Genomic DNA, 13,212 nt, shown 5'->3' with positions numbered 1-13,212 from the left:
GTTTATAGATTGTTTTTCAGACAACTCTTCATTTATTTTTATTTCATTATCTTTATATATATTCAATATTACATGTAGTAAAATATTAGGTATATTTATTCTTTGTAATATATCAAACAGTATATTGTTACAAATAATTATTTTAATTTCGACCTTCATATTAAGGTCATCATCTGGAGTATGCACATATATATACAGAAACAAGCTAAATTACATTTCGCATAATATGCTGAAGAGACAATAATTTGATCAATGGTTATTCTACTGGCCTGACCTCTAGTGAAAATAAAAATAAATATTTTTTTTTAAAAAAATTACAATAAATAAATGAAATAAAATAAATTAAGTACATCAAAGCTATATTCTATTTAAAAATAGAATATTTCCTCCTTAAATTTATGTTTATACCATGTTTTGGTGTGATGTAGACAACAGGTGCTTTTCCAGTCAGGTCTATGTAAAATGTTCAGGGGCATGATCAGAAAGACCAGCTTGCCATAGTTATTATATTTAATGTGTCGTTTGTGTTCCTTTTTTCTTATAGGAATTGTATCCTGTTTCCCCTATATAGGGCAAATTACAAGTACAATGAATACGGTATCACAGGACTCCCTCTGCTGGTCCAGGGTGGACCAGCAGAGGGAGTCCTGTGAGATTCTTATCAATCACCCTAATCTTAACAATATCCCAAGCATATGGAAAGCACATATTCTAACCCCACTTAACCTTTCTCCCTAAGAGTTAATTATAAATAGGACAACAGATAATCCAGGATCCTAAATCTAATATAACAATTGTCATGTTAAATTAGGACAACATTTTTACTGTAACAAAACTATCTAAATGAAAGAATGTTTCTCTGATGTTATCTTAAATAGAATATAGTTTTGATGTAGTTAATTTATTTTATTTCATTTATTTATTGTATTTTTTTTTATATTTTTTATTTTCACTAGAGGTCAGGCCAGTAAAATAACCGTTGAACAAATTATTGTCTCTTCAGCATACTATGTGAAATGTAATTTAGCTTGTCTCTATATATATATGTCTATACTCCAGAAGATGACCTTAATATGAAGGTCAAAATGTTGGGAAATTAAAATAATTATTTATAACACGGTAAGCTATTTTATCTCTATTTTCTCCACAGTTACAATAGTTTCTTGTGATCTTTCCAAGTATATGAGAGGTAAAAGTGGGAATCAAATTTTTTTTTTTCAATTGACAAGTATGGGACTAATAATGCTTTTCTTTTATTCCACCTAGAGGCCAAACAGAGAAGTTTTCAACTTCAGCCTCTCCAATAAGCAGGTCAGTAGTTTCAAACTAAGTGATGAAACTCATCTAACACTTAAAGATATTCACAGACATCCATGCCTACAGTGCAAGTTTCAAATTCAGAGCTCTTGGCTGGAAGTGGGTATTTGACTTTAGTATGATAGCACTCATCTTTTGTCCACTTGACTGCCATTTATTTATTTATAGCGTATGATGATATAATGGTCATGAGGCCCCTTTTACGGGGAACTATGCTCACAATCCCCCCAAATTTCATCCAGGCTCAGGACAGGCATAGCTGACAAATCAACCCTATGGCTGGGACTCAAGTATTCTTGACTGTAATTGGTGTGTGTTCACGGGGCCGGTTTGCCTGCCTGCTTTAAATAATCAATAAAGGATTATTGATTATTTATCAATAATCCTTTATTGATTAAATAAAGGAATACAATAGTAGTTTTGGGATCAAATTGGTTCCCAAAATCTGTTGTTAAACAGAACTTCAATTCCCTATAAACTTGGTGAAATGAATTGAAGTTAAGTGTCAATGTTACAGGATTTGCAGTTAAGAGCATCTTAAAATAAATATTTAGATGTAGTTTCTTTTAAACTAAGGAGTCTTTTTTATTTGTTTGTTTTTTCAGTCAATGTCTGTGTAGTACAAGGCATTCCCAAATATGGCTAAGACTTTCAAGCTCCAGTCAACATTTAGGTCTTCCTTATTTTCAAAAATTTAGACCAGAAACAATTTTTTCAAAAGCCTCTGTTAAGTTTTTGTAATGTAAGGATAGGGGTAGGATGAGGTTCTTCGATTTCTTCTTCTTCTTTAATGTTCCCTGCTCTACAAATTTCAATAAGTTCCTCAATGATAAGCTCTTATTCATTGAATTCAACAATTAATTTACATCATCAGTAGACTTCTAGAGATTTGCTATCTTAACAACACTCATTGTTGCCCTTATCCCAAAAGAAGATTCAAAACTCTTCAATGTCTTCAACTGAAGGTATATGTTACTATCACATCACCTCTATGGCCTACCATTTCATAACAGTCATAACAGAAAATTTATGACCGTCATAAAAGATAGGGCCATAAAGGTAGCAATTGTAAAACAAGTGGTCATAAAGTGAAAGTCTAGTGTGTAAATTAATACCTTTTAAACAACAAACAACTCTTAACAAACACTGGCACACATATCTGATCAGCCATCTTGAAAACAATGACTGCAAACTCTGAAGGATAGGTTGAGGGAATGTGGACTGCAGAGTTTGGTAGATAGAAGAAGGTGGAGAGGTGATATGACTGAGACTTTTTAAACTGTTGAGAGGTGGTTGGGAGCGGGGAAAGGAGCGAGGACAAGGGGCAACTTGTCCTCACAACTTGCAGGGGCCATCCCTGGAAGTTGCGAAAGGAAGTCGTGAGCAAGAGGGTAAGGAGTGGTTTCTTTCCTTTGAGGGTGGTTGAACTGTGGAATGCACTGCCTGATAAAGTAGTGAGAGTACGAATGGTTAATGGATTCAAGGAGTAGTATGATAAGCTTTGGGGTTTTCTAGATGGACCTGCAACAATGAGTTTTGCAATTCATTGGAGGCCTGGAAACATAATAATAAATATTTTCAGCTGTACGAGACTCCCACCACACACATACATACAGTGGCCATAAATGAACCAGTTTAGACTAATGGGGCAATTGAATAACCTTGCAAAGACTCTGACATGCTTATAATGAGTCTTTAGAGTTATATTATTAATATTAATGTTATTATTATTATTATTAGGTAACCTCCATGAGGTACTTAAGGATCAAAGCTATATAACTGAGAGGAGACCTCCACACAGCTTTTAAAGGAATGCGGAGAACCGACCAGGCTTCTAACCTAATGTCCAATCTTCACCTTCTCATGGTGCACCCTGCTAGGTATCTATCCACATAGATACCCTGTTAGGTATCTACCTGGATACTGAATGAACGAGGATGGGCTGGCAATTTTGGATTTAACCGACCAAACTGTATTCTCATTTGCTTAAACCAAAATATCAAATGATGGTACAACATGAAGGAGTGGCCATAGTATTCAACACAAAATACGAGGCTAATCTTCTTGAATGGCAGGCAGTCTCAAGGAGAGTGATGTGGCAAATATGAGAATGGGAAACTGGACAATGAGACTTATTTGTGTCTATGGTCCCACAGAAGGTTCTACTAAGGTAGAAGTGGAGGAATTTTTTCATGCTTTAGAGAAAGAAACTGATACAATGAAAAAGTTGGTCCTTGTTGGGGATCTAAATAGCAGAGTAGGAAATGATTGTCAGACATACAAAAATATTTTTGGGAAAATCTGGAGTAAAGAACAAAGCTAACAATTATGGCAAATACCTGTTGGATTTCTGCTCAGGACATGGACTGGTTATTACTAACACAATGTACCAACATAAAAATGTGCACATATTCACATGGAGAGAAGAAGCAAGGAATAAGAAAAGTCTCATTGACTATGTTATTGTTGATAGTGATGTTTTCTCCCTGGTGCAGGACACCAGAGTGTACAAAGGATTTGAAATTGAAAATGATCACTATTTGGTCTTGAGCAGGATAAAATTGAATTTCATATTGAAAAGAATAATATGTAAGAAAGTTTTAAAGCAAATAAAAGTTGAGAAGCTCTCAGATGTAAACTGTAGACTAAAATACACAAATATTATTCAAGAAAATATGAAAGAGTTTGAGAACAGGAACCAAACCTTGGAGATTCAGTGGCAAGCCCTAAAGAAAACACTGATTGATTTAGCCAGTTATGTTGGAGGTTTAATGGATTTTTTACAACACTCAAAAAGAATTAAAATAGAATTTAATACTTCCTATATTTCGTCCTAGTCACTAGGATATCTACGGGGATTACAAAGACAATTAATGTAACATGCACGGCGGTTCCACTGGAACAAAGATTGTGGGCTCTCTTGGTAAGGGATTTAATGATGCCATATTGTTGTGAGGGGTGGTGGTGGGAGAGTTTGTGAATGTATCTGCCTGTGTGTGTGGGTTTTCTGTATACAGTGAAGGCAAGTGTATCATTAGGCAGGCGCGTGACTAAGGTGTCTAGGAAGGGTAAACAGTTGTTCTTTTCCTTTTCCATAGTAAACTGGATTCTTGGATGTAGGCTATTGAGATGACCGAGGAAGGAGTCTAACGTGTCTGGGCCATGAGGACAAATAGAGAACACATCATCTACATATCTTAGCCAGATAGAAGGTTTGAGTGGGGCTGAGTCTATGGCTCGTTTTTCGAAATCTTCCATATAGAAATTGGCAAGGGGGGGGAGCCCATGGCAGTTCCCTCTATCTGCTTGTAGATTTTGTTATTCCAAGCGAAATACCTAGAGTTGATGGTGAAGGAAAAGAGATCTAAGATGTCAGAGGGAAAAACGTTTTCTAAGAGAGATAAAGTGTCAGTTAAGGGAATATTGGTAAACAAGGAGGAGATATCAAAGCTTACTAATATGTCTGTATTATTCAAGGTTAAATTTTCTGTGAGGGCTTTAAAGTGGGTTGAGTTTTTTTATATAGGAAGCTGAATTTCCGGTGAGGGGGGACAGAGAGTTGGCCAGCTGTTTAGACAGTCTGTTACAAGGTGCATTGGTGGCATCTACTATAGGCCTGAGTGGGGAATTAGGTTTGTGGATTTTTGGTAAACCGTATATTCGGGGGGGACGGGAGCAGAAAGGGTCAAGTTTTTTCGTGACGTCGGGGGCCAGGAGGTTACTTTTTTAAGTAAGATTTTTAATTTCTTAACTTGCGTTTTTGTGGGGTCGTGTTCTAGCGGGATGTAGGCAGCGCGATCGCGGAGGATAATGTTCATTTTACAATTGTATTCGCTGGTATTAAGGACAACTGTGGCATTACCTTTATCCGCTCTGGTGATGACGATACTTTTTTCTTTGTGTAGTTTCTGGAGAGCCATGCGTTGGGAATAAGATAAGTTACTTTTTGGAGGTGAAGAGTGAACGAGGATGTTGGCTACATCGAGTCTGATGTTGTTGGCTACCTCCGACGGTAAGCGACCGATCCCCCGTTCGACGTTAACCATTACATCGAGCACCGGCACTTCTTTCGGGGCGACGGCAAAATTACGGCCGAGGCAAAGGGCGCTGACGGCATCATTGTTGAGCCTTTTGGACGAGAGGTTTATTACTGTCTGGAGCGGTATGATGTGTTCTCTATTTGGCCTCATGGCCCAGACACGTTAGACTCCTTCCTCGGTCATCTCAATAGCCTACATCCAAGAATCCAGTTTACTATGGAAAAGGAAAAGAACAACTGTTTACCCTTCCTAGACACCTTAGTCACGCGCCTGCCTAATGATACACTTGCCTTCACTGTATACAGAAAACCCACACACACAGGCAGATACATTCACAAACTCTCCCACCACCACCCCTCACAACAATATGGCATCATTAAAACCCTTACCAAGAGAGCCCACAATCTTTGTTCCAGTGGAACCGCCCTCACTACTGAGCTTAACCACATACACAGAACTTTCCTCTCCAATGGCTACAGCGAACACAGCATCAAAAAAATAATCAATTCCTTCCCCATTCCCCATCCCTCTCGTCAACAAGAATTTAAAAATGCCATCAAAATACCCTACATCCATGGCACTTCGGAAAAAATAGCCAAGATACTAAAAAAGTATAACCTACACACAGCATATAAGCCCTACCGCAAAAAAATTGGCTACCCTTATCCGTTCTACGAAAAATCAGCTCCCTCCTCTCTCTCTGCCTGGAGTTTACAAAGTACCCTGTTCCTGTAAGCTTGCGTACTTTGGACAGACAGGCAGATCAGCATCCATCCGCCTGGAGGAACACAAGTCGTACATCGTTAAACACAACTATGGCCATTCAAGCTTGGCTGACCATGTTTTGGACACCACCCACAGAGTATCATGGAAGAAAACCACCATGCTCCACCACAGCAAATTCAAGAAAGAGAGACTTTTCTTAGAAGCAGCAGCAGATCTCAGAGACCAACCAAATCTTAACAAATACGGTTGCATTAAGCTTCCGAAGATTTGGGAAACAGTCATCACCAGAGGTCCCACCTTACATTCCAGGCCACCTACTACTGCCCTTAGAGGGCGCTCCACCTAGATAGGACTTTATTGTCACCCACGTGGTTGGGCTTAGTATTGTAAGTTTTTGTGTGCATGTTACATTAATTGTCTTTGTAATCCCCGTAGATGTCCTAGTGACTAGGACGAAATATAGGAAGTATTAAATTCTATTTTAATTCTTTTTGAGTGTTGTAAAAAATCCATTAAACCTCCAACATAATGTCCTCACAGCACTTAAGCCTCTACACAAGAATGATTTAGCCAGAGAGGTATGTGGTGAGATTAACTGTAAGGACAGAAAAATCAGAACTCCATTGTGGATACAGGAAGTTAAAGAGGCAGTGAAGGAAAAGAATAAAGCATATCAAAAGTTCCTGGCAAATAAGTCAGCTTGTGCTTTTAGAGAATACAGAGACAAACATAAGAAAGCTAAACTCTGCATAAAACTAGCTAAACAAAAGTCATGGGACGACTCTGGTAAAAACACAGAAAATATCAAGAAGGTGGCAAGATATTCTGGAGGTTATTGAAGATGCTCAGAAATAGAGGAAAGAGTGCTGTAAAAGGAGTTACACATGATAAAGGTGACATGAAAACGGGAGAAAAAGATATACTTTAAGTAAGGAGTAATTACTTCAAAAAACTGCTAAATGAAACAAGCAGTGATGACAGCACAGTGGTAAAAAACACTGACCAGGCATGCAATCAGGAATGCATATCCATACTTGAAGTATAAAAAGCCATCAAAAGCCTGAAATATGGAAAGGGAGCAGGAGTAGATGATATCTGACCAGAAATGCTCAAGTATGGAGGTATAAAAGTCTTACAGTGGCTGCACTGCATAGTTCAGAAGTCCTGGACAGAGGGACGAATTCCTGATGATTGGAGTAGAGCTCTCATAGTATCCATATATAAAAAGGGAAATAAAACTGAATGTGAGAATTACAGAGGTATTTCCATACTGAATGTTCCTGGCAAGATCTATGCAAGTATACTTGAAAAACGGTTGAGAAGAATTGTGGAAGAAAATCTTGGTGAAGAACAAGCTGGATTCAGGCCAAATAGAGGCTGTCATGATCAGATATTCACTTTACGACAAATAGTTGAGAAATCATGGGAATATAACAAAGATCCGTATTTAAGTTTTGTTGATCTGGAAAAGGCATATGACAAGGTGCAAGAGAGAAGCTATTCAAAACGCTACAGTTATATGATGTCAATGGGGCATTATATCAAGTAATACTTAGTCTTTATTTGAGTTGTAAGTCAGCAGTTAGAATTGAAGGAAGTACAGGAAGATGGTTTAATGTAAAATCTAGTGTCAGACAAGGATGCACATTATCCCCTCTGTTATTCATTATCTATATGGATCACATTATGAAGGAAAGTGGTATTAAACCTGATATCAAAATTGGAGATGTTGATGTCAGCTCTTTTCTGTATGCAGATGATGTTATACTTCTAAATAAATCCACTACAAGTCTGAAAGATTCTCTGACTAAATTGAATAAATGTTGTAATAGATATGGTATGAAGGTCAGCATTAAAAAGACAAAGACAATGAAAATAGGCAGAAACATTGAAAATATCAACTGCATTGTGAATGGAGAACCTATAGAACAACATTAGTAAAACATTTCAGCTACTTAGGCGCAATTTTTAGTGAAGATGGTAAATTAAATATGAAAATAGACAACAGAATCAACAAAGCTGGTATGGTAGGAAGTCAACTGAATAAATTTATATGGAATATGAGAGAAATTAGCCAAAACACTAAATTAAATGTATATGAGACAGTGTTCAAACCAACTTTAACTTATGGATCTGAGCGCTGGGTCAGAAGTAAAAGACTTGACCAAAGACTAGAGACTGCAGATTTGAGAGTCCTGAGAAAGATTAGTGGAGTGAACAAACGCATAAATGGCAATATCATATTAAAAACGAGGATATTTGGAAAGAACTTGACGTTGTCAGCATCCAGAAATGCATTAGCAGAGTTAATCTCAGGTGGTATGGTCACTTAAACAGAATGGGCGAGAAAAGATTAGCAAAACAAGTGTTCTCTGCCAGGTTGGCAGGAAAAAGATCCAGAGGAAGACCAAGATATAGTTGGATTGATACAGTAAAAAGTGCCTTAGAAGACAGAGATATCTAATAATATTGGAGTCTTGACAGGTAACAGATTGATTTGGAAAAAAATTGTAGATAGGAAGTTAGTAATGATGTAAATTTTTCATGTAGTACTATCATATCCTGTACACCCCTTGAGAGTATATATCAGGAATTTGATGATGATGATGGTAACCTCCATGAAATCAACAGACTCATCATAGACCCACTCAACCAGCAACATGTCTATATCATAATGAGCTTTGACTGCATTCACAATGCACTCAGGGAATGCATAATGAGCATTAACTGCATTCACAATGCACTCAGGGAATGTATTCCACTCACTAACAACTCTCCACGTAAAAAATCTACTCCAACTCTTCTTCACCACATCTTTATACAACTTTCAGGGATAGTCTCTTGTTCTTTCCATCTTAACATCCACTATTTTTATAATTTCTTCTATATTAATCTGATAGAATCCTTAACTAACTTGAAGGTCTCTATCATATCTTCTCTTTTCCTCCTACCTACCGAACTCTGTAATCCACATTCTCTCAAATGCTATTCATAACCTACACTCCAGAGTACTGATATCACTCTTGGTTATTCATCTTTGGACCCTTTCCAGTGTTTCCACATCACAATGAAAATTAGGTGATCAAATCTAAGCACAATAGTCTATATGTGGTCTGACCAATGCCTTATGTAAAGGCACCACCACCACCATGCTTATCCCTACATGTCAACGTACTTTAATTTCAGCAAACATTTGAAAATCCCCAGTCAATCCACATGAAATATCATCAACAAACATAAACAGTAGGGACTTAAGAACAGAACCCTGAGGCACACCACTGGTCACCTTCCATTTCTGAGACACACACACTCCATTATACACAACTTGCTGGTATTGTTCAAAGAGCCAATCCATCTAACCAATATACAGCTTGTACACCAACTTATCATGTGGTAATTTATCAAATTCTTTTGCAAAGTTCAAGAATATCACTGTATACATGATTCTTCCTTATCCAACACATTCATAATCTTATCATAAAACAAAAGCAGATTGCTAAAAGAAGACCAGCTCTTCACAAATCTATGCTGACCATCATAGAGAATCTGATGTTCATCAACCCAATCCGGTATTCTATTTTTAACCAATTTTTCAAACGCTCTGATCATAACTGCAGATATACAGACAAGTCTATAACTGGAAATTTTTGTTCTCGAACCATGCTTGTAGAGAAGTGTTATTTTGCCTTCTTTCAACTCCTTAGGAACCTACCCCACTGCAAGCCTTTCATTAAATAACCAGGTGAAGGGCATGGCTAACTCTTTTGCACATTCTTTAAAAATACATGGTGATATGTCATCTATTCCAACAGCCTTATTAACATAGCAACTAATCTGAGCAACACTTGACAGACCTCTGATTCTTTCACCTTTAATTCTCCTAATTCTTGCCTCCCTTTCATTCACACCATTATGACATACACTGATGAAGTGTTCGTTAAATAATTCACTATATTATTTGCTATGGTTACTATGCTACCATAACTATCCACCAGCATCAATCTGCCATAATTATTTTTCCTCTTGCTTGCCACATAGCAGAAAAATTCCCTTGGATTAACTTTGACCTGACTGGCCAATCTCCTCTCATATTCTACTTTTCCTTTTTTAACCATGCTTGTCACTTTTCTGGCTAGTATTTTATATTCTTCATGCATCTGTTCACTGCAAACTTCAATGTACTTCCTCCATAACAACCTTTTTTTGTAACAGATTGCTTGAGTTCACCATTCATCCATCTCACTCCTCCTCCTCTATTTATTTGCTTAACTCTTGGTACGCAGTTATGCATTGATTGTGTTAGACACTGCCTTATTATTTCATGCATTGTCAACATCTTTTCTACACAATTCATCAACTCAATATATTGATACTAATTGACTATGGAGCTTCTGATAATCACCCACCTTATAGTTCCACATATAGACCTTCTGACTACCTTTCAAACCAATACCTCATGATCACTTTCACCAACAGGTGACAGTGTGGATACTTCATTCACGACCACATCCTGTGAGATCATCACCAAATCTAACACCAATAACCCTTGTGTTGCTTCCATCACATGCTGCTTTAGATAGTTATCCTGCAGAAACTCAACGAATTCACTCTCCTCGTTACTATACACTATCTCTTCTTTCCACTCCACTCAACATTCCTATAATTAAAATTTCCCATTAGGATCATCATCTTTTTAGTTGCCCAACTAATTTGTCTAAACATTTCACAATCAATACTTTTCACATTCCCTGGCCTATAACAGCAGCCTATTAGACATACTGTTCTACTGATCTTAACTTCACACCAAACAGCTTCAAAATCTTCACAATTCCTCTGCTATCATTAACAATATTGCCCCTCCCCTCTTCATCTTCCTATCCTTTCGAAAAATGCTATATCCTACCTACCATTTTAAGTCCTGACGGTATATCATCCTCAGTCAACCAAGTTTCACTTATGCTAATTATCTTTGGACATACTGATTCAATAAATGCTATAAACTCAGTCTTTTTATTTTTGATACTCCATACATTAATATACAAGCATAACAATTCTCCACTCTCTGAGACCATTCCATCAATCAACACAATCACTTTTTACTCTCTCAGTTTTATAGTGCACTTCTCTCTCTTTGTTCTGATTTCCCTGATCTTGACTCTGATTTTCATTTATATTCTTATCATCCCCCACCATTTTGCACTGCATTATTTCCTCAACCTCTCTCTGACTCTTGGTGGTACTAATTTCATATAAACCCTGTGTACTCTTAGAAAACAACAATCAGTCCAAATGACCAACACCAAATCCATTCACAAATGTATTCCATCAGCTTTGAACTACTCTAATTGAATTCATTCCATACATTCACATATTGAACACTCTCTGCCTGACACAATTCAGTCATCTTATTATTCAGTATTGTTGCTCTCCTTCTCAGTTCATAACAGTCATATCTGGGCACAAACGAACCACTTTCCCAATGACACTATTATCCTTCGCTTCCTGCAACAACTTTTTCAAATTCCTTTCCACATTCTTTGTCTCACTATTCAAGTTGTTTGTACCCACCACAACCACTAATTCTGATGCCATGAATTCTGATTTTGCAGGCATATAGGACTGAATAAATGAAATTGAGGGTAATTTAACAATATAAAAATATTAGCTTAAACAAATATTCAAAACATTAATGTCTCTGTAAAGTTTATCATACTTCCAGTTGGGTAGAGAAAATCAGATTACACTTTTGAGAATATATTACTCTCAAAAAAAGTAATCAAAAAAAGGTATGAACAATGATTATGACAGATAACAAAAATGGTGCAAAAATGCATAACTAAAATGTGAATACATGAATGACAAAAAGTCAATTTTTTTCACTATTCATTCCTATTCCCATATAGTTTTCATTTTTTAATATTTCTGCAGCTTTGGAGTCTTCAGGCTAAAATGCATTTCTGTTGATAGAGATTAAATAAAGAGAAAATGAACTAGATAATAATAATAAAAAAAAAACCTGCTACTTTTCTGGTGGCACCTTATATAACAAAAATGTCTGTAAAAGGAAATAAAAAAAATGTGAAGCAAAAATTACCTGGTCTATAACCTTCCACTTGCATAGCTGTGGTAAACTTTAAGCATGCTCCTTCATACTGTCCTTCCTACATAAAAAATAATATAAAATATGATATAATATACCTTGCCAAAGTTTAAACTTATATTCATACTCAAAGGGATACATAAAATTATAATAATGTGGACTATACCAGTTAAGCCAATAAGATGGAACTTTTTATTCTGCAGCTAAGAGGAAGACAACAGGAATTTGGAAAGTTAAAAGATATGATTCACATATCATCATTATTATCAATCCACTGCTGGATGAAGGTCTTTCCAAAATGACTCAAAGGCTGTTTGTTAATGGCTTTTCTTCCCGATGTCAAGTAAATCTGAAGATTTCTTCAAATGATTGTGATTTTGGTCAGTGTCGTGGTTGCTTGACCTCTCATGTAATCTAATTCAGTATGACTTCTTCCAATGTTGGTCTTATCTTTGAGCAATATGTCCAGCTTACTACCATTTCAGATGTAATGTCAGAAACTTTGTTTTGATTTCTTAATCATGTATTTTTTTTGTGATCCAGTCTTGCAACAACAATCGTATATATTTCCATGCCAAATTGTGTGTTCTTAGTTTATGAGTTTCCTTTACATTTAATGTCCTTGTTTCACAGTCATATGTCAATATAGGGAGAATGAAATGGTTAACAATTTTTCTTTTTAGGCATAGCAGTAACTAGCTTTTGAATATCAAATGAAATTATCCAAATGCTTGCCAGCCAAGCACTGTTCATCATTTGACTTCTTCAATGGCATTTTAATCAAATATCCAATTTTCAAAGAATATGTAGTGATTCACTTCTTCAATTTCATCTTCAATGATTTTTATTATTTCTGGTTGTATATCACTATCTAATTTGGATTTTTTTAAGCTATTTTTGGTGGAAATTTAGAGTTTATAGATATAAGTCTATAGTTCATTTGGACTTGAAATAAAGATAATTATGTCATCTGTGAACTGCAAATGGCTTAAATGCCACCTATTTATCTTCAGACTTTTTTTTTTTCAG

General features: G+C 36.3%; 1 protein-coding gene across 1 annotated transcript in view; it reads right to left on the bottom strand.

Annotated features, from left to right (window-relative positions):
• The window catches only part of Ttc30 (tetratricopeptide repeat domain 30), a 232,626-nt gene that overhangs the window by 154,884 nt on the left and 64,530 nt on the right, over positions 1 to 13,212 (bottom strand). Inside the window, exon 6 of the mRNA XM_090397606.1 lies at positions 12,178 to 12,244. Within this exon, the coding sequence (XP_090253732.1) occupies positions 12,178 to 12,244 (67 nt within the window). The remainder of the gene's footprint in view (positions 1 to 12,177; positions 12,245 to 13,212) is intronic.

This window comes from Typopeltis vanoorti, chromosome 9 (genome assembly GCF_054136105.1).
Source record: "Typopeltis vanoorti isolate ZY-2024b chromosome 9, IOZ_Tvanoo_1.0, whole genome shotgun sequence".
In the NCBI taxonomy this organism is placed as follows: Eukaryota; Metazoa; Arthropoda; class Arachnida; order Uropygi; family Thelyphonidae; genus Typopeltis; species Typopeltis vanoorti.
The sequence above is the reverse complement of the archived record's forward strand: the minus strand, read 5'-3'. Positions and strand labels throughout refer to the sequence as shown.